Source organism: Pimephales promelas, chromosome 2 (genome assembly GCF_988280905.1).
Source record: "Pimephales promelas chromosome 2, fPimPro1.hap1.1, whole genome shotgun sequence".
NCBI classification, from domain to species: Eukaryota; Metazoa; Chordata; class Actinopteri; order Cypriniformes; family Leuciscidae; genus Pimephales; species Pimephales promelas.
The window spans coordinates 5,047,985-5,070,162 of record NC_142770.1 but is presented as its reverse complement, the minus strand read 5'-3'; the positions used below and the strand labels follow the sequence as shown (position 1 = coordinate 5,070,162).

The 22,178-nt window shown below is 38.4% G+C and overlaps 1 protein-coding gene across 4 annotated transcripts in view; it reads left to right on the top strand.

Annotated features, from left to right (window-relative positions):
• asic1b (acid sensing ion channel subunit 1b) overlaps positions 1-17,290 on the top strand; it is a 197,474-nt gene extending 180,184 nt beyond the window's left edge. For 2 of the 4 annotated variants that reach the window (XM_039664443.2, XM_039664440.2), the window contains 6 exons: positions 1,122-1,178; positions 1,416-1,569; positions 4,402-4,493; positions 5,002-5,081; positions 11,497-11,598; positions 13,885-17,290. In XM_039664443.2, coding sequence (XP_039520377.1) covers positions 1,122-1,178; positions 1,416-1,569; positions 4,402-4,493; positions 5,002-5,081; positions 11,497-11,598; positions 13,885-13,980 — 581 coding nt within the window. In that variant the 3' untranslated portion in view covers positions 13,981-17,290. Of the gene's footprint in view, positions 1-1,121; positions 1,179-1,415; positions 1,570-4,401; positions 4,494-5,001; positions 5,088-11,496; positions 11,603-13,884 lie in introns of those variants that run through there. The other 2 variants (XM_089120864.1, XM_089120867.1) reach the window with 2 other exon arrangements.
• Positions 17,291-22,178: the final 4,888 nt, after the last annotated feature.

Sequence of the window (22,178 nt, the reverse complement as noted above, 5' to 3'; positions counted from 1 at the left end):
TTACAGGAACGCTGTAATCTTGTATCTAGACATGTTTTCCTTTCAGCATGAGCTCTTTCCCTCGCTTCTCACCGCTAGAGTCCTTGAGCTTTTCAAGGAAGCTTCAAGACCTGAATAAATAAAATTAATTAAAAGAGGAAATCAGATTTTTGAAAAGAGGTTCGGCGCTGATAACAACAGCGTGATGGACGGCGACACGTTTTAATTAACGGACAGACAGAGGCAGTTTCATTTCACCTTTAGCCAGAACATTGCGTTCTTCTCTCTCTCTCTCTCTCTCTCTCTCTCTCTCTACGGCACACCTTTTGTTCTTTATCTTCCACGTTTCTTTAAGGGAGAATCACACAAAAAACATTTTCAGGTCTTATTTCAAAAGCATAAAATGAGAAAGTACTTTATGCATGAAGAAAATGAAGCCTGCTTTAGCATTTAAAAGATGTTTTTTTCGTATAGAAACTGTTATTTGCATAACAATTAAGCACATTTCTCATCACTGTAATGAGTCTGGACATTTTACTTTAGGGTTTATTTGTAATTCCCATTAATGATACTTCTCATTAGATTCTCATTACTGAAAATCATTAATGAAAATTCCCTTTTGTCTCTAAATTGACATCAGTATAAATTAAAGGTAGCTCACAAATACTTCTACGGTATTTAAACTATAACTTTTTCTTGAGATAAAATGTATATTTTGCTTGAAGAAAATATAACTTGTAGAAATCGGTCATTGGGGAAATCGGGGGGGGGGGGGGGGGGGGGATTGTAACGTCTAATTTATGCTTAATTTTAATAAATTAATCACTGTGTCCCGACAAGATGATTTTCATTACTTTATTACAGTGATTGGAATCTAATGAAAGTCATCATTAAAAGTAATAATAATGACAAGCAAACTTGAGAAATCTCAACAAAATGAGATTTTGTGGGGGGAAATGTGCTTAATTATTATTAAATGCAAATTGTAAAATAATGACCCTGAAATTGGCTCAAAATATGATTTATTTTGGTTTGGGGGTTAAATATGACCAAGTCCTTGGCAGGCTTAATGGGATAAAAATTATATTTATGTAATGACTGTGATGTTTCTGAGAGTCTTTCTCACGTTTCTCTGTCTTTAGGAGACGCTCCGTATTGCACCCCGGAGCAGTATAAGGAGTGTGCAGATCCAGCTCTAGGTAAGAAATCTGCCTCCTCCATGCAGAAACCTTTCAATCTAGAGGCCAATTTTCCTCGTTGAACCCATCCGGTCCTCATTACAGATAGCTGAACCTGAGGCCACGATGGGACAGCTCGATTTATGACCTCACCGTCCACTTCCCCAGGCCTTTTTATACTTCTTCGTCTGTCCCATTGTTTTCCATCCAGGATTTTTGAAGTTAAGAGAAATGCTCTTTCTTTTTCTCTGGCTCTAGATTTTCTTGTGGAGAGAGACAATGATTACTGCGTGTGCGAGACGCCTTGCAACATGACGCGCTATGGCAAAGAGCTGTCGTTTGTCAAGATCCCCAGCAAAGCCTCCGCCAAGTACCTGGCCAAGAAGTACAACAAGTCGGAGCAGTACATTGCGTGAGTCTTGCTAATGCTACTTACAAAGTTGTATAGAAGTTCAAGCGAAACAATTGCCCAGTGTTTTGGCCACGACGAGACATTTGTTGATGGTTTTCTGTCATGTTGCGCTAGGTGTCGCATGTCTAATCTAATCTTTTCCTATGATCTAGTTAGTTCATTTGGTTCCACTAATTACCTCATCCACTTCTTTGTTTGGCTCCTGCTCATCAGTGATTATCATGTTTCGTGTGAATTATTCCTATTTTCAAGATAATTATTATTAAAGTCATTTTTCCTAACGTTTATCTTCATCTTCGTGAGTGTGGTTAAACCGGTTAAACTTTATCTGAACAAGGTGAATTTTGTGCAAACACTTAAAGGGATATCTCAGGATTTACCATTAAGCTTTGTATTTGTTGGAAACCTGTAGTATTTTCAAATTACCATGCTTTCCACCCTCATGACGAGAGATTTATGTATTTTTTGTGAGGAAAATATCCTCTGATGACACAAAAATCGTCAATTTGCGTCATTGGAGGATTTTTTGGACAGAGGCTAAAGACTACAGTCAGTAGTAGCGTCTGTCCCATAGAGGGCGATCTCACTCACAGAATGAACGCATAGTGTCGGCCATCTTTTTTTGGAAGCTAAGCTAGCAGGCTCTTCTGTGGAGAAAGCTGAGTAGTAGGGGTTACCATCCTCTTTTTCCCGGACATGTCCAGCCGTTGATGTCCATGATTCAGCTTTTGCTTTCTGCAGTCGCCATTCATTGTTTACAATCACAGCTTTTGTTTCAATCTAAATGAATTCATTCCGATTGGCGAATCTGAATGTAGTGTTTACGTGAACGCTAAACAAGTGATCGTTGATGTGCGTTTTAACATTGCTAAGAAAATTCCCGCTCCTCCGTGAGAGATACGAGACAGGTGTCGCTCATCGGTAATCACGCCACCGGCCTCGCGCCGTTCTCCCGCGGCCCTCACTCGTCTCGCTCGCCACAATAAACATGATGAATGGCGAGTGTAGAACGCAAAAGCCGAATTTTGACATTTTGGGCGATCTCGAAACACATTTTCGGGGCAGACTCATCACGGAGATTCACTAGTAGCCTAGACTTGTTGTTTAACTACTGCACTCTGTTATCGCTAATTTACGATGTATTTTAACTATAAAAAAAGTATCATGAATTGACAACTCATTATTTATTGGCTGCTATCACTTTAGGACCGAATGCATGTTCTCGCGACTTATTCCTCAATTGTTAATGTTCAATTAACCAACATTGTTTAAGTGAATACTCACCAAGCTGGACATTGTGACATATTTCTGTGTGTATTTAACCACTTAGACTCAAACCCGAGGCTCAAATTTCACTTTGCGTGTCCAGGGTTTAGTTACCCTTTAGGCATAAACTAAATTTAGTGAGGTTTAAATGTATTTTTGGTCGTTTGTGATGCTCTAAATGTTTCACCTCACATGTTTAATTGCCCTAACTGGCAGCTGTTTAGCACCTCGTCAGTAATTTACCGGGATCTTTGTGTGCCATCACACACAATCCAGACAGCCAATCATCCAAGCAGCCCAAAGCCATGAGAACATGTAACACATCACTGCCTTGACAAACATTCAGGAAATGTCTCCACATCCGCAACCATCTGGAACAACACGAATCCTAATTATGTTTTCAGAGCGAGGTCAAGAAAGTTGCTGCACTGAGTTTAATTGCTACTGTTTTTAACAGGCAATTATACTAGTATGGGGTGTTGATTTACATACTAAGATGTTACGATTTAATGTCAACATTAATTTGCTACTACTACTTAGAAACAATTGGTGGTGCCATTTCATTTGTGAAATTATTGTCGGCCTGAATGTATCAAACCGTGACAATCAAAACCCTTTTCTTATATTTGTGTGAACTAAATGGAGAAGAACTATTATTTGCAGTATTTTGCATTTAGAAATGAAAAGAGAAGTCATGTGGAACGGTTATAAATTATTTGCAGTATTTTACATTTAGAATGGGAAAAGAGAAGTTGAAGAACCGAAGAACTTGGGGGGATTTAATCTTCTGAACACTACGGATGATTGCCTCTATTTAGTTTTCTGCTTGTTCCCAAAGATATTGATGAGTTTCGAGTGAAACGGCTCAAAATCGGATCTCTGCTATGCTTTCTTACATTTAGGAAATGAATCATACGTAATCTTAGATCTACTTATCTTTGACAGAAATAGGGTTATGTATTAATCTAAAGCAGGGAGACTGATGTTTTGGTCCCAAATGGGGTTTTAAAGGAGGAAGATGGTGTTTTTAATACTTGGCTTTAAAGTAGCACTTCATTGCAATGCGTCGATGAATCTGTTACAAAAGTGCCATCGAGGCGAACCTTTTTAGTGTTTTTGGCTTCCAGGTATCTTTGAAATGCTTGGGCAAACACTCATGAAATAACTCCCGCTGTCGTCTAAAGCTTAATTAAACTTCCACAATGTAGTCAGTGAGGAAAAAAAATAAACTTTCACACCACGTTCGGTGAATATGTGTAGAAAATGTTCTTATTAAAAACTATATTTTTATTATTTTTTCTAACGATATGATGTAAACTCTGAAGTGCCATGGCTTCATGTGGCATTCAGATTCAACTCCAGCTGTGTTTAAAATAGCCCCAGGTTTCCGCTGGCCCGGCTCCAACCAGATGCTTACCTCAGTGGCAGATAAGAGGAAGAAATGCTGTGAAATTGGCCGAGATTGTGGATCGATGCTCGGAGGGATGGTGTGAAGGATTGGGAGGGTTGTGGAAGTGAATTCAGTTGAGAAGTCCTCACCTTTTTCTCTCCTGCTCTGCGTTTTAGAGAAAACATCATGGTGTTGGACATCTTCTTCGAGGCCCTGAACTACGAGACCATCGAGCAGAAGAAAGCCTACGAGTTAGCCGGCCTTCTTGGTGAGCGGCGTTTTCCCAGACGTCGAGAGAGTTATTTGATTCCTTGAAATCTCCAGTGGTTATTTCACTAATTGTTGACGAAAATTATCTCAGTGTTTCAGTTTTTATAAAGTCAAAGTTACTTATTGTGACTTTAAACATACAACTGAGACACTATGAACATTTTTGAACTATTCATTCACACACTGTGTGGTTGTTTACACGACGCCGCTTTCAACTTTTCAACTGTTTTGGCCGGCAACATTGGTTTGGGTGCCTGAAAACACTAATTTATATTTAGTGTTTCGTCGCTAATGGCCTGGCAGCTGAATGCTGCTTTTTAGGTCTTCTTCTCGGATCCGTGTTCAATGAGGATCGTTTTGACAGTGGTGTCACCTGTATGCGGAAAACTCAATGGGAAAAGGAGGGGTCCGTTTTAAGCATATCGTTGTCGTGTAAACGTACCCTATATTTTACAAAGCTTGTAAAGTGTGTTCAGGTGACTAATTACTGAGCTAAATGTTTTCAGGTGACATTGGAGGACAGATGGGGCTGTTTATCGGGGCCAGTATCTTAACCGTCCTGGAGCTCTTTGACTATCTTTACGAGGTATGACCTTCAAGACTCAAATCCAAACCTGCACCTGTTATTTCTCCTTTTTTCTATGTTTTAAAGGAATACTCCACTTTTTACACCTCATTTTTCAAACTGTTGAGTTTTACCTTTTTTGAATCCATTCAGCCGATCTCCGGTTCTGGCGGTAGCACTTTTAGCGTAGCTTAGCATACATCATTGAAGTGGACATGACCATTAGCATTTCTCCCAAAAAATTACCAAAGTGTTTCGATATGTTTCCTATTTAAAACTTGACTCTTCTATAGTTACATCGTGCACTAAGACAGATGGAAACTGTCAAGTTGTGATTTTCTAGGCTGATATGGCTAGGAACTATACTCTCATTCCTGCGTAATATTCAAGACACTTTACTGCCGTACCATGAGTGCAGCAGGCGCGATGACTACACAAACTTAGTCCCAGTCACGTTGGGCACTAATTTCAGGCGCTGCGTCATAACATTACGCCTGCTGCACTCATGGTACGAAAGTGAAGTTTCCTCATTATTACGCAGGAATGAGAGTATAGTTCCTAGCCATATCAGCCTAGAAAATCACAACTTTACATTTTCCGTCAGTCTTAGTGCACGATGTAACTACAGAAGAGTCAAGTTTTAAATAGGAAACATATTGAAACACTTTGGTAATTTTTTTGGGAGAAACGCTAATGGTCATGTCCACTTCAATGATGTATGCTAAGCTATGCTAAAAGTGGTACCGCCAGAACCGGAGATCGGCTGAATGGATTCAAAAAAGGTAAAACTCAACAGTTTGAAAAATGAGCCTATTTCCAAAAAAGTGGAGTATCCCTTTAAAGACCCTTCAGAAATATTTACTCTGAAACTTCACGGTTCTGAAAATTTCAGTCATTATGGCGCTTTTCCACTGCTGGTACGGCTCAGTACGGTTTGGCTAGCTTCGCTTTTCAACTGCATGGTACGACTCGGCTCGGCACGGCTCGGCTCGCTTTAGCTCGGTTTGCTTTTCCACTGCAGTTTGTGCTTCAAAGTGTGTGGGATCATAGTCTGATCGTTATAGTATATTCGCTCCTTGGCAACCAACGAGAGGAACCGTCTGCACTTTGTCCGCTGACCACGATTTTTTGGAAGTTTTCTTTCTTTCTTTTTTCTTCAAGCAAGTCAAGCAAGTAGTTTTAAATACAATGACGCTGGTAGTGACTATTCTGTCTGACCAATCAGGGATCTGCAGTGTGTTCACGTCACATTTTAGTATCGGTACGGTACGCTTGGAACCTCAACAGAGGTGGTACCATTTAGGCCGTGTGTCCACCAAAGCGTTTTTCCACGTGCCTGGCGTATGTTTTCAATTGTTTTCAATGGGAGTGCCGCGTTTTTTAAACGCCATGAGCGTGACGAGGCGCTGAGCGTTTTTTTTCACGGCGCTCAGCGTTTTTTACTGGTCGCCGGGAGTTGAAAAATTTTCAACTTTGGATAAAACGCAGCGCTCATCACTGTCACTTTTATTACCCAGTCGTCCAATCACAGTGGAGGAGGGGCGGGACTAATACCACACCGACCAACTGTCACAACATTCAACTGCTGCGGATATTCTGTATCATAGCAACGAAACGTCTCAACGGAAAAAACACTGCGCTGCCAAAACGCTCTCAAGCGCCCAAAGCACGGCGTCTTCAGCAGAGCGTCTAGCGTTTTCAGCTGGATAAAAACACTTTGGTGGACACACGGCCTTAAAGCGAGCCGTACCGTACCATGCAGTGGAAAAGCGCCATATTCTCCTCTCTCCTGTAGTTGTGTCTGCAATGACCTTTACAAATGCATTCTTCACAGCTTTCTTCCATTATAGACCCTTTGCCACAATCTGAATCTGAGTATATTATTATTTCCAAAGCCTTTGCTTATGATGTGATTGCTTCTGAGATATCAATGCCCTGAAGGCGAAGGTTGGAATTATCCCTTGATTGGGAAAATTGTCATCGGATCTGATAACAGGTGATTCGGCAGGTAAGCAAGCGGAGCAGAGCAGAAGCAGAAGCGAAATACTGGAATTATATTCAATGCGAGCTGCAGTGCCTCCGGCATTGCGAATAAATAATTTTAATGTGCATGCACACGCTCTGTCATTAGCATCTTAATCAACCTATCATCTGCAGAGATGTTGCCAAATATTGTCCTCGGTTTTCGTTGGTTGATTGATAAGCATTGGTCTCATCTGCAGAGGTATTACACACTTGGCTGGCCGAGTTTATTATATTATTCCTCCTATTGATGATTTTAAACTCTGGCAATGCCAGGAGAGCTATTTTTCTTGTTTGTTGTCTTGGCCACTCATTACGGCAGCGATTGATAACAGATCATGTGACGTTTTACAGGAAGTGCTGACTTGAACCTCTGTGCTACAAACTCAGTTTATATATTTATTAGGGCTGGGACTCGATTAAAAAAAATGTATCTAATTAATTAGAGGCTTTGTAGTTAATTAATCGAAATTAATCGCATTTTAATTCCATAAATATTTGAACTGAGAACAGTGATAAGATTATTTTTCACATGGATTTTTAGTATACCATTGAATACCCAGATAGCAAACTGACATTGAATCAACGTGGAAATATGACATCGAAACAACGTTGATCTGACATTGTTTTGCTCATCGAATTAACGTTGAACCAACGTCAGACGCGTCATTCTTTCAAAACTAACGGAAAATCAACTTGAAATCAACGCGTTGTTTCAACGTTATGAAAGCAAACCAATTTTCGATTTTATTTAGCTTTGAAGAATGCCGCGTCTGACGTTGGTTCAACGTTAATTCGATGAGCAAAATCAACGTTGTTTCAATGTCACGAGAGACGTCGTTTCCACGTTGATTCAATGTCAGTTTGCTGTCTGGGTAATGACTGAATACATAAGCTTAAGCAACAAAATATTGTTTATTTTTGTTCAACCAAGTCCAGCAGATCAGTGTAATTGTATATGTTTTGCGTTGAGGTGAAATAGTACGTTTTTTACAGTCTATGGGTGAAACTTGAGGGTCGATGTGATATGCGAATTCTTGTTGCATAGCTTGCATACAATCATACTCTTAATGACGCTTCCATCCGTTCGTTTTTATAACAAAATTTCCCATCCACGGGACCAACCAAAGCGGTCTCGTCAGCTTCTTCGTTCATGTTCACTGTGGTTTGTTGTTTAGTTGTCTGAAGCATAGACTGTAAAAAGAGTCATGAACGGTAGTTGGTGCTCCAGTATAATCAGTCCACCGAAACTAATCCAGTGAGAAACGTTCCGCAAAAACAAGTGCGATTAAAATGCGTTCAATTTTTTGTGTAATTAATTAATGTGTTAAAGTCTGTAATGAATTAATCTTAATTAACACGTTAAAGTCCCAGCTCTAATATTTATCTTTGAGCATACGACAAAGAATATTGAAAACTACTTGTTTATCGTGAGTCATAAATCACAGTATTCATGATTTTTCTTAATGTTTTATCAGCAGCAAAATCGTTTGTGAAACGCCCAGTGCTGCTACGCACCAAAACATATGACTGGAAAAACAGGGAGGAGATGCCAGGAGAGCTATTTTTCTTGTCTGTTGTCTCAGGCGCTCCTTGGGTATCTCTGTATGGCAGTGATTGATAACAGATCATGTGACCTTTTACAGGAAGTGCTGACTTGCACCGCTGCGCAACAGACTCATATTAGCCTGTGGAAAACAGCAAAGGCACAAGCATTCAAGATGTTTCTGCTGGAAGATAAAAGAGACAGATTGAGATGCGAAAGGCATAGTTCAACCAAAAATGAAAAACCGGCTATAATTTACTTACCCTGATGTTGTTCGAGATCAGTTATTTTTCTCCAGTTGAATTTAGCGAAAGCATTTCCACTGGTGGAAACTTGTGGATGTTTTTTTATACCTGATTTTCCTTGAAACAGTCCAATAGACCTTATTCAGAGCAGCGCCATGACAGGTGAGGCTGTGAGGGATAGACTTACCGTGTTTCCAATGGCATCCGCTGTAAAAAGCTGAATAAAGCGGCTAGATTACTTGCAATTTTCCACAGCTTACATTGTCGGGAGATTTTTGTCAACTGACATTTTTTGGAACGATATTTTTCCAGTGTTTCATGAGCAGAACAATCCGAAAACACATTAAATAACAGTACAGCCCATTGAAGAGATGCAAGTCTATCCCTCACAGCCTCGCTTTCATTCTCATTAAAAATCAAACATGGCGCTGCCGTGAATAAAGGCCTGTTCACACCGGGACGAATTTCGCGCGCGTTATTCGTCGACGTTTAACGCCTCGTGACTAAACAATGGACGCCAATGTGAGTGTTCACACCGACACGAAAAATGCCACGCGTAAAAGCGTCATTTTTTAAAAAAACGCCGCGCCGCGTCAAAACCTATCCGACCAACGAGATTGGCGGGTTTGCTCACGTGTCTGGTACTTCTGAAGTTACGGTAAAACACAAGTTGAGGGCGCTCAAACACAAAACGGTCTTGCCGAGCACACCTAGCGAAGAAGAGACAAGATACCTATGGGCAAGATGAATGTTGAGCTGCTGGTCTCGGACCATAAAGAGCTATAAGATAATATTTATATTAGTATTTCTGTAATAATAGTATAGTATAGGGTGACCAACAGTCCTGTTTTCTCGGGACATGTATAAAACGGTCACTTTGTGCTTTATAGAAATCTGAGTTGAGATGAGAACTGCGCATAGTGTGCGTAATGTCAGTTAGATTTTGACAAGTGAGGAGAGGAGATAACCGCTCTGCCGACTCTTTGTATTCTTTCTTTTATTTTATTTTTCTATTGTAACCAGATGTTTGTTTGTGTTTTTTTTTCCTCGCTCGATCCCGATGTATGAGGAGGACGAGTGTGACGTTTGAGTGGTTTTATTAAACGCGGGGAAATACGACAACTCTCGTCTCTCGTGCATCCGACAGCGGCTATGTTTTTATCTCTGGGCAACATCTCAACTTTGCGTTACACATGTCCTGTTTCCACGTCCCGTCCTGGTTGTTTTTAAGTGATGAAAATGTCCTGGTTCTCAAAAAAAACTGCTGGGAAAGATCAGTCCTACAGCAAAATATAGATGGGCAAACAAGGTGGACGAGGAAGAAAAACAAGATAAAGAGAATGAAAACTAAAGATATAAGTAGATTTTGTTAGTTCGTTTTTGTAAGTTTGTGAGAGCTATTTTTTGTTACATTTGGAGGCATTTCTTTTAGTTAGCCTATTTATTATTTATATATTTTTCTAATACAGAAGACATTATTTCTATCATTATTTCATTCGTTTTTTTCTATCTGTCATAATAAAACATTGCGACATGAATATGATCACCCTAGTATAGTATTCTATTATTATTTCTGTTTTACATTAAGCGCCATCTAATGTCAGGGAATGAATTTGCATGTTCACTCGGCTCATCGTCAGCGAAAAACGCTTGGGTGTGAACACAAAAAACGCGTTGAAAAACGCTGACGAATAACGCGCGCTGATATTCGTCCCGGTGTGTACGGGCCTTAATTTATTCTGACCAAAATCACACATTATGTTGATGATGTTGATCAAACCCTTTGGGTGAACTTGAAGGTCGTGACTAAGGCCTGGGATCAAGTCTTCTGAAGCACTGTGATAGTTTTACTCATTTATTTAGCAGTTGAGAAAAATTTAAGCCATTTTTACTGATTTATCTGTCCAGAATAGAAGCTCTCAGTTGGGAATCCTTTACCCAAAGCCATTCTTGTGGTAAAATATACATGAACCGAGCAATGCGCCACAGTTTTGATAAATTGACACTCAATGTAAAAAAGTCCCTCGAGTCTGATTCAGACTCAACGGCAGGCTCTAAGTATTAGCAGTGACATTAGGACACAGATGGAAGACAACCTGTCAGATATGGCAGGTGGAAACTGGTGTCTCTGCAGGAAACAAGGCACAAATACTGTCAGTTCCAGGACTTGTGTGTGTGTGTGTAATCTGGCTGGTTTAAACTGAAGACAGCCGAAAGCCAATAACAAACAATACATCATCCATCCATCATGTTATTCCGTGTGTCAGGAGCGGCCCTCGTGGGAAATGGGGGGAAATGCCCCAGTTACAAGCTCAGATCTGCGTCTTCATATTGTTTATGTCTGTTTCTAGAAAAGCAACGTTTGGGGAAAGAAGAAAGTGTCGACTTCTTGGAAAATATTTATTTTGAATGTGTGCTTTACTTGGGAACCAAGATGCGAATAGAACTAGGCTAGTCTTACATCTACAAACCCACAAGTTTTTAGTTGGATACGTCCCTGTCATCCTTTTTGTTCTGAAATTCTTTCTATCAAGAAGATTTAACCCTTCAAAACAATTTCTCAGCTGCTCTCCTCATGACCATCGTGAACTGAACTGCAGTTCAAAAATTTCTCTCTTTGCAGGTTATCAAGTTCAAACTGTGTCGCTGCGCCAAGAAGAAACACCAGCGGAGAGACAACAATGAGCGAGGAGCTGTCCTCAGCCTGGACGACGTGAAGCGTCACGTCAGTAACTATCACACCAGTATCTGTGCTGACCGATAAACTCGTACTAACACACAATAAAGTGTGTTTCGGAATAGCATACAGCCATACTACTCTACTCTACTATTTGGCACTGGCGCTCAACTTGATTGTCCATTGCCTGTGTAATGATTGAACTAGTAGTATCAACTGTGTTTTAGCATCATCTTGAGTCATTGTTTGATTGGACGGACAAAAGTTCAGGCGTTTTCATACAAAATTGAATATGAAATGCATTTTTATTGTCGGAGATGGCTTAGATATGCACACATGGCTTATATATTACATACTTACATATGCAGAAATAAGTTCATGTTTGAAGTAGTTATTGCTCGACAATGTGTGCAGGGCTTGACATTAACTTTTCTGCTCACCATCCATTGTGGCTTGTGGTTTTCCAAAGTTGCTAGACACTCAGAATAACCACAATTTTGACATAGATAGGGGGAAAAAACAGCCATATAGATATTTTGGTACCGCTTCCTTTTACAGTACAGTACTTACAGTGTATTTACCTAAAAAATACTGGCTAATATAAGGTAAGTACATGGGTTAGGGGTAGGTTTCAGGGTTAGTACCTAGTTTTTAAGTGATTACTACAATAAGTACATAGTATGTACATGGGTAACAGGACTGTAAAAGGAAGCATTACCGATATTTTTAATATTATCTCATTATTTTGGCAGCAGGTATATTAGGCTACTGTCACTTTAAGACCTGACGCATGGATCCATTATGCTGTTACACATGCATTTTATCTCCCAACTGTTTATATTAATTTAAAGTATAACTGACTGTATTAATGTGAATCCTCACCAAGACCGGCATTTTGACATAGTTGTGTGTGTATTTGACTGTTTAAGCGCAAAAAGCAGCAAAAGATACAGTACAAAATCTGCAGGAATGTGTCAAATTATGCGCAAAGCCATGCCAAAATTCAAGCCTTGTAACACTAACAATATTCATCCAGAATGAAAATGAAATGAGTGAGCGATTAGAGATTGGTTTCCCAGACAGCAAACTGACATTGAATCAACGTGGAAACGACGTCTCTCATGACATTGAAACAACGTTGATTCGCTCATCGAATTAACGTTGAACCAACGTCAGACGCGGCATTCTTCAAAGCTAAATGAAAATCGAAAATTGGTTAGCTTTCATAACGTTAAAACAACGCGTTGATTTCAAGTTGATTTTCCATTAGTTTTGAAAGAATAACGCGTCTGACGTTGGTTCAACGTTAATTCGATGAGCAAAACAATGTCAGATCAACGTTGTTTCGATGTCATATTTCCACGTTGATTTAATGTCAGTTTGCTATCTGGGTTGTGTGTCACTATTCGGTGTCTATTGTGTGGAAAACAAGTTTTGAAAGCGTTTCAGATATTTCAGTATTGAAAAATCGGTAACACTTTACAATAAGGTTCGTTACTTAACATTAGTTAACTACATTAGTTAATATGAACTAATAATGAATAGCACATATACAGCATTTGTTAATCTTTGTTAATGTTATTTTCAACATTTACTAATACTTGATTAAAATCTTGTTAACATTAGTTAATGCACCGTGAACTAACATGAACAAACAATGAACAGCTGTATTTTCATGAACTAACATTAACAAAGATGAACAAATGCAGTAACAAATGTATTGCTCATGGTTAGTGCATGTTAGTAAATACATTAACGAATGTTAACTAATGAACCTTATTGTAAAGTGTTACCGAAAAATCTATATTTTTGACACTACATTGCACTAAGTTATTATTTCAGAGAGCCTCTTAGAAGACTTCAATTAAAAAAAATGTGTGTGTGTGTATATATGAAGACTTCAGATGCAAAAGCCTCTAAGTGGCATCTGAAATTTCCTTCTAAAATTAGCATTTTTATCAAGCTCGTATATTTAGGTTCAGTAATTTCACTTTAATGACGATCAATTTGTAATTTTAATGGCCATTAAAGTGAAATAACTGAACATAAACAAACAAGCTTGATAAAAATGATCACTCTAGAAGAAAATTTCAGATGGCACTTAGAGGCTTTTGCATCTCAAGTCTATATATATATAGAGAGAGAGAGAGAGAAAGAGAGAGAGAGAATTCAACCCGCCAAAGTAGGAGTGACTGCATTACACGCCACTGCTGAAATCCACCCACATATTTGGCAGGTGTTAATGTCAAGCCCTGACACTGTGTAATGCTTCATGTACTGCTTTCAAAAGAATAGTAGGCAGTATTCAGTTTCTGATTATCTGTTTCCTCTCAGGCACCCTGTGACAACCTTCGTACCCCGTCAACCTACCCAGCCAACATGCTACCTCACCATCCCGGCCAGGGCAACTTCGAGGACTTCACTTGCTGAGCGTAAAGCCCAGAGCAGCCTGTCTGACAGAGAACAACCAAAGCCGATCACATCAGTGCGGACTCCATTCACAACCGGACATTACAGAGAAACCTTCTGGGTCTGCTACACACGTGTCCTGAGATATAACCTGACATCGGAGGAACGGTACCAACCAACAAATGTGTTCACTAACGCGTTACATGGAAAACTGTGCGATGTTTTTTTTTGAAGAATTTAAAGGAAATACTGCCTCAAAAACAAAACTCCTTGAAGCCTCGTAAATGTGGAGCGATTTTTTTCCCCACGCCAAAATTACACGTAAAGTGACTCGGACATCGAATAGCTTCTCGCAGCTGGACCCTGATGCCTTTTGTGTACATAGTGACGGCTCGAAACTGTCTTCAGACCAGTGGCTTATGTAGATCAGTAGATAAATATAGCGCTTTCTCACTGTATGTAGCCTCATCACCAGTCCCATCGATTCTGCCTCGCTGTATCTCACGAGTATGTAACTTCCCGAACGAGGTGACCATCACGGGGTGGTTTCGAGACGGGTCCCATGTGTCATTGTGTTTCAGGTCCCATCTTGTAAATGCATGCTGGTCGTCCTGTGCATGTTTTTATTTTTATTTAGATTTCATTATTACTATCGCCAAGCTTGCCTCAATTATATACAGGTGTTGGAAGATGGTGTAAAGTTTGTGTATATGTGTGCGGGTTCTGCTGTTCTTGTGGGGATGACATTTGTCCGTGACCCCCAGAAGAACAGCAAGCTGACAAAAGGGATACAACGGTTCAAAAAGAAGCGAAACAATGTGTAAATTCATATCTAAAAATGCCAAAAAGTTTTATTTTACGTTCAGGATTAGTTTAGTATTGGACAAACAAACAATAGATGTGAATGGAGAGTCTTTTCAAAAGGATACAGTGGCCCCATAAGATGTTGTGACACTCGAGTTACTCGTACTAATGCGTGAGAGCAGTTGCGCATCTGGATCGTTTTCTCTTGACTCGTGTTCACTTTCCTTCATCACTTTTGCTTGCCGTCTTTGAATCTAAAGTGTTTTTTTAGTTCTTCAATTGTTTTTTTCCCTTTACGCCCAAACTACAACTATGAATAATGAAGCTACTTTAGACAAATCCCTTTTAGATTTGCGTTGAGCGCAAGAGTCATTTATGGAAGCTTGTTTCCGCCACTAAATATATAAAAATAAAATAAATAATTGTGACTTTTTATCTCACAATTCTGACTTTTTTTTCTCAGAATTGCGAGATAAAAAGTCAGAATTGCGTGATATAAAGTCGCAATTGCGAGTTATAAAGTCAGAATTGCGTGATATAAAGTCGTAATTGCGTGATATAAAGTCAGAATTGCGTGATATAAAGTCGTAATTCTGAGAAAAAAAGACAGAAGTGCGACTTTTTATCTCACGATTCTGACTTTATAACACATAATTGCGAGTTTACATCTCGCAATTCTGACTTTATAACACATAATTGTGAGTTTATATGTCGAAATTCTGACATCTTTTCTCAGAATTGTGAGATATAAACTCGCAGTTGCGACTTATCAGGACAATTCTAAGGGGAAAAAAAATATTCACTTTTTTCCCCCTGAGAATAGTTTAAATCTCACAATTCTGACTTTATATCACGCATTTCTGACTTTATAACACGCAATTGCGACTTTATATCTCGCAATTATGACTTTATATCTCACAATTCTGACTTTATAACTTGCGATTCTGACTTTATATCTCGCAATTCTGACTTTATAACTTGCAATTTTGACTTTATATCTCGCAATTCTGACTTTATATCTCGCAATTCTGACTTTATAACTTTCAATTCTGACTTTATAACTCGCAATTCTGACTTTTTATCTTGCAATTCTGACTTTATATCTCGCAATTATGACTTTATATCTTGCAATTGCGACTTTATATCACGCAATTCTGACTTTACAACTCGCAATTCTGACTTTATAATTCGCAATTCTGACTTTTTATCACACAATTCTGACTTTATATCTCGCAATTCTGACTTTATAACTCGCAATTCTGACTTTTTATCTTGCAATTGTGACTTTACATCACACAATTCTGACTTTATATCTGGCAATTCTGACTTTACAACTCGCAATTCTGACTTTATAATTCGCAATTCTGACTTTTTATCACACAATTCTGACTTTATATCTCGCAATTCTGACTTTATATCTCGCAATTCGGACTTTATATCACACAATTCTGACTTTATATCACACAATTCTGACTTTATATCACGCAATTCTGACTTTATAACTCGCAATTCTGACTTTTTATCTTGCAATTCTGACTTTTCACACAATTCTGACTTTATATCTCATATCTCGCAATTCTGACTTTCCATCTCGCAATTCTGAGAAATAATGTCAGAATTGAGAGATGTAAACTCGCAATTGTGAGAAAAAAAGTCAAAATTGTGAGATAAAATGTCTCAATTACCTTTTATATTTTTCATTCTATGGCGGAAACAAGCTTCCATACATTCATCCCGCCCATTAAATAGCAACAGCGCCCAAGACCCGCCCACAAATTTACTTGCGCCTTGCGCTTGATACTTGCGTTTCAGATCGTTAAAATAGGGCCTCATATCTCCTTTTATTGTTAAAGAAACAAATTTACTTTTTATCAAATGTTTTGACTCTCGCTTTGATATTTTGTGGCGAATAAAATCAGACATTTGTAAGTGTGACTCAAGTGGCCAAATACTTTTAGAGCTACTGTATAAAAACATGATTGTGTGTGAGTGCATGAGTGTGTGACTGAACGTGAATGTATGTGACGAATCTTTCATCATTCGCGCAATGTTGCTGGTCTGTTTCTGGACGAAAAACTTCCCAGGATCAAGAATGTAACAAACCAAAGAGTTTGTTTCGCTAGGTGGACCAGACCAATCACTCGTACGACATACCGGTACTCTAGTTGTGCGTGCGTATGCATGTATGTGCGTGTGTTTGTTCGTGTGAGACTGTCTTTATTTTGATGTGCATTTAACAACTTATTATTGTTTATTTGAATTCTGTACTTGCGAGACGTATTTGTCAATGTCGCGAACCTCATATCAAAGCACAAATAAGACCACCGAAATGTAAAGGTGATGTAAAAAGAATGATAAAATATTCTTATCAGTGTTATCATGATAATCAGCAGATTCATTATTACTCGGTTAAACTTTGCTTTGTTTTTTTTACTACAAACATACATATTGCCTGATAGTGCAGTCGGCAGATTATAGGCTGTTCTATTTATCTATGAAGGAATAATAAATATCATTCATAATTTTACTAACGGCTCATTGTTATTTCTTTTAGCTTTGTGGTGGATGCCAAATGATTGTTCACGTTTAACTTTAGAAGTTCGAGGTTATAATCAAAATTCTTCAGGGTTCATTTATATTTGTGAATTATTTTAGATTGCAACCTCACTTTAGTCATGATGATGCTTTAGATTCAAAAGCACTTTCACAGTTTATTATTATAATCTTTTGCTCCCGTCAGCAGAAGGACACAGACCTTCAAGAACTGTTAGCAAAGCCGGACATCATGGAAATTATTCAGCTGCCGTATCCTTTAAAAAATATGGGATAAAAATGGTTTTTATTTCAGGTAGTTCCCAATTCCTCAGCCTTAATGTTCACTTACCTCAAAACTATTCATGAATTCAAACAGCAGGTACTGTAGAATTCATTTTGAACATACATTATGGAAAGCAGAAAGATGAAGGCGATGTTCTTGGACATCAGACGCTATATCAGGATACAGTATACGAGTGCATGAGCAGATCAAACCCAAGAGGAACAAGAGAAACATCCAAGTGCGAGAAATCCATCAAGACCCTAGTGTAACATGTGTAATAAAGTAGCATTCTGGCATCAGAATAATGATTAAATATAAATAACAGACTTCAGAACGCATTCTCCAAAGTCACCCGCAAGGACTGGATCGGTCCTCGTGTGGTCCAGCATATGTTTAAAGGAAGAGGAGAGCGTCACACATGATTGATGAATGCCATTTTCTGCTGTGGTCTCAGCGCTGAAGTGCAGATGCAGGGAAGACTGCCAACGACACAACCGGCGCCGCATTCTGATGAGGATCTTGGAGACGCTCATCCTTGTCCTTCAAATGCATCAAACACATGCGTTTTGAAAGATGCATTTATTCTTGATTCACAACAGCTGCTCTCGTGAATGCACGATGTGTTTGGTTAAAAATGTATGAAAATGTTTAATTTACGTTCCAATACAATCATATTTTAACCGAGGAAGTTCTGCACACTGTTTTCCATTTTGAGGCAATCACGGTGTCAGACCTCTTGTCACTTCTCAAACTTCAGCTGGGCCTTTTGTAGGTCTAATCAGGCTGATTGGATTAGCATGTCAAGGCTGTTATGCTGATGAAATCAGGGAACCAGCTGAATCAACATGCTTTGTTTCAGAGTGTCTCCACCTCTATGTAACCCCTCCCCCTTGAGAGGTATGAACTAGGGCTGTCAGTAAAACGTGTTATTAACTGCGTTAACGTAAACCCATTTTAACGAAGTTCATTTTTTTATCGCACGATTAACAGTCTTTTTGTAGTTTTTTTCCACATGCTTTTGCAACAGGACGCGGCATGCGCAATGGCGTTTTGAAAGCGCAAGCGGATCTAACTAGACCGGAAACAAAACAACAGGCACGCCTCACACACTTGTTTAGGCTTGCGTTAACCAAATAGTTGGTTAACGTTACGTTTTGAGTGGATGTCGAGCGCGAGACGCCGAAATGGATGCCAATAAGATTCTGAATGGAAAGTTTACTTTTAACAAGTTGCCAAATGGTTCCATTGACAAGACCAAAGTGATCTGTGTTTTTTGTCGTTGTGAACTGAGCTATTATCGCAGCACGTTTAGTCTGAAATACTACTTGATGATGGCCAAGCACACACACACACACACACAGCTAATGCGAATTCTCCGCCCCCTCGTCAATATCAGTATTTCTTTCACCCTTTTATTGATGGACAGTGTTACACTGTGTGAGAGATTATTTTCTCCAAGTGAGAATGTTAGTGTGAAATTGAACACAGTATATGCCAATGTTGTTTTTAATTAAAATAACATTTGCACAAAGCAAGCCGATCCACTGCTCTTATAATGTTGATAAGAGCATTAAAATAGGACAAAAAGAAATCAAGAGACATTTAGAAATGTCTAAAAATGTGCGATTAATCGTGAGTTAACTATGCGATTAATCGCGATTAAACATTTTAATCATTTGACAGCACTAGTATGAACACAAGATATTTTGGCCTAGGTCAGACTTGGCTACGTTTTTTTAGACAAAGCAGACTTGGGAATACTACAGCAATGATGAACCCTGATTAAAAAGACACACCTGAGTCTGCTGGTCATCTTTAAACACTTTAGAAGAAAAAAGTTCGCAACAGAACTAATATCCTTCTAAAACTGCATCAAATTCACATGCTATCCATCCTTAATAATAGATTTCATACATCATAGTACATTAAAAATTAATATGCTAAGGGTATCCTTGTGCATCTAAGATCTAATAATACCATGGGACAAAAAAGCCATGTTAGTCCATAAAAACACATGGTAAAAAAGAGCGTTCTCTAGCCTTCCTCTAGGCTAAACGTCACACGTTTTGACATAATTGAGTAGACTGACACTAATCTCACGTCACCTGATAGGTGCGACGTTCCTATAAAGTATTATCACATTAGCCGTGTCACTTAATTTATCAGATCATCTGAAACTGTGAAAATGGAAGTACCCTACAAGACTCTCCGAGTTCATCACACTGGTACTCGCTCATCGAAAATGAGTTTCTATTCATGTCCCATAATGCAACTGTCGGGAGTTTCTGCCCTTGTGCCAATTTATCCTGTCTGATCTCGTGGTGCAATTAGAAACCGCAGCCGTTTGTCACTGATAAGAGTGTCATCACGCTCTTCCAGAGGATTAATAATAATAACCAGCGCTTTTGAACCGGGTCGACTTGAGAGAACTTCATTTGCATTCATGCCAGTTTTGCATATCCATCAGATTTAGGAAGGCCAGCATCTGATTTGCAACATTTTTCAACGATTGGATATAATTCAATAATCATTTTGAGTAGAAGGACGCTGTGATATCATACGATTGGCTAAGATGGTAAAACTTGTACCTGAGCCCTGGCGAATAGTGAAGGCAGGCAAGTTACTCACAGTTGAGTGAATTGAATCTGACCTCAATGTGGTTTTCTCCTGAAAAGAGACAATAAATATATCTCTTATGTAATATATAGCTCTATTAGTCGATACGAGTGAGAAAAAAATACATTACCAGGCCAGCATTAATATCGGCTATTATTGTCAGGATAAACACTGATGGCACAATGTCATCGCTATGAATGATGTGTTTTTCAAAAATGTTTTAATGTCACACATGAGAGCTGTGCGCTTCTCTCATAATGTATTTGCACAAACAAATAACCTTGGGGAAAAGGGATTGTGGATCTGTCACTTTTATTGAGGTGTAGTGTGTGATTTATGGCCGTTTTCAATAAACTGAAACAATAGCCAGATTATATCAGCTGGAAACTCATATTTGTTATTGTGACTTTATGTCACGATATTCCTGGGCATGAAATCTTTCATAGGGTTTCATAAGCTATCAACATACTGATCTTTGTCCTTCACTCACTTTAAATCACTGTTAGCACCCTTTTTTTCAATCATTAAAGATGATTTGTTCATTTTTTTTTCAAAGATTATGGAGGACTAAAAATGACAAAAGGAAAAATAAATAAATGTAGAAATAAATAAATAAATATACGTTTAAATATATAAATAAATACATAAATAAATACGTGTAAAAATACAGAAATAGCCATTTATATTACCAAAATGTATTTATTTTCACTATATTTCTTCATTTATTTATTTATTCCTACTTTCATTTTTCCTTTTGTCATTTTTAGTCCTCCATAAAATATATCTTCATTTTCGGACTGAAATGTAGCTTTGACTCAATCCTTTATTGGAACCAAATGAGCTTTATATATTTACTTTGATTTTGGTGAATCTTGACTAAGAATATATATGTGAATATATTTTTGATGTCCATATTTGTGTGTGTTGATCACAAGTGTGGGTGGCAATTCCACATATTATACAATACAAACCCTCTCAGCATCTAAAGAAAACCTGCTAATGTTGTCTAATGAATACGAAGGAGGCTCAATAACAATACAACAGGGGGATAGGCGTAATGAAGAAGACTGAAATGTAAAGCCAACTCTTTATTTTCTAATGAGATGAATTAGACATTCTGTTCCTGTTTCATACTGCAACTAATTGCACCAAATTAGCTGAAGTTTATTCCTGTCAGCACAGTGCAATTAATAAAAGCTTTCAAGCGGCTGCGCAAGGATTCACAGTCATAATGATGACAAACATGCTTTTACAAGTGTCCGTGATAAACTCGATCTGAAAGATAGCCTAGCCAGAAAATAGAAATATTAGTGAATCTTACAAATGTAAGGTCATTTTTTTCTATAGTCTCCATGGAAACATTTGACTAGTAATACATCACACCTCATACACATATATTTGCGCAGCAAATTAAGGGATTGATTTTAGACTGCGCTAATGGGAAAGAGTTTAATGATATCATCAGAGTGTGTGTGTGACCAAAGATGTGTGACTTAGGAAGCTGCTCAGCCCTTTTAATCAACCGCAGTGAGTGCTTATATGAACCACTTTGTGTGTATATAAATCTGTGCATTAGGACGAAAGCCCAAATGTCAAAATGAAGGGCATAAATAGAGAGATGCTTGACTTCTACCTGGATCTAATCAGAGTGTGATGTTTCATTCATGTCACCACATTGATGGCATAGTAATTCTCTATATCTGTTTTGTTTTTATTTATAGCAACCAAAATGCATGAGGTTGACACACGTGACGAAGCACCAAGTAATAAGAAATGGTTTATTTTGATATCAGAGTTGTTAGCCCATCTTATTTATGGGTGTTTGTCTCCCTCTTTTGGATGTTATGTGAATTTATACCATGATTTATACACATCCATTTGGGCCAATTGCTCACTTTTGTATTATTCATTTTTGTTCATAAAGTTTGTAGGCTATATGTTTTTAATTACTTCAATGTTTTTGTAGCCTACTTCCCTTATG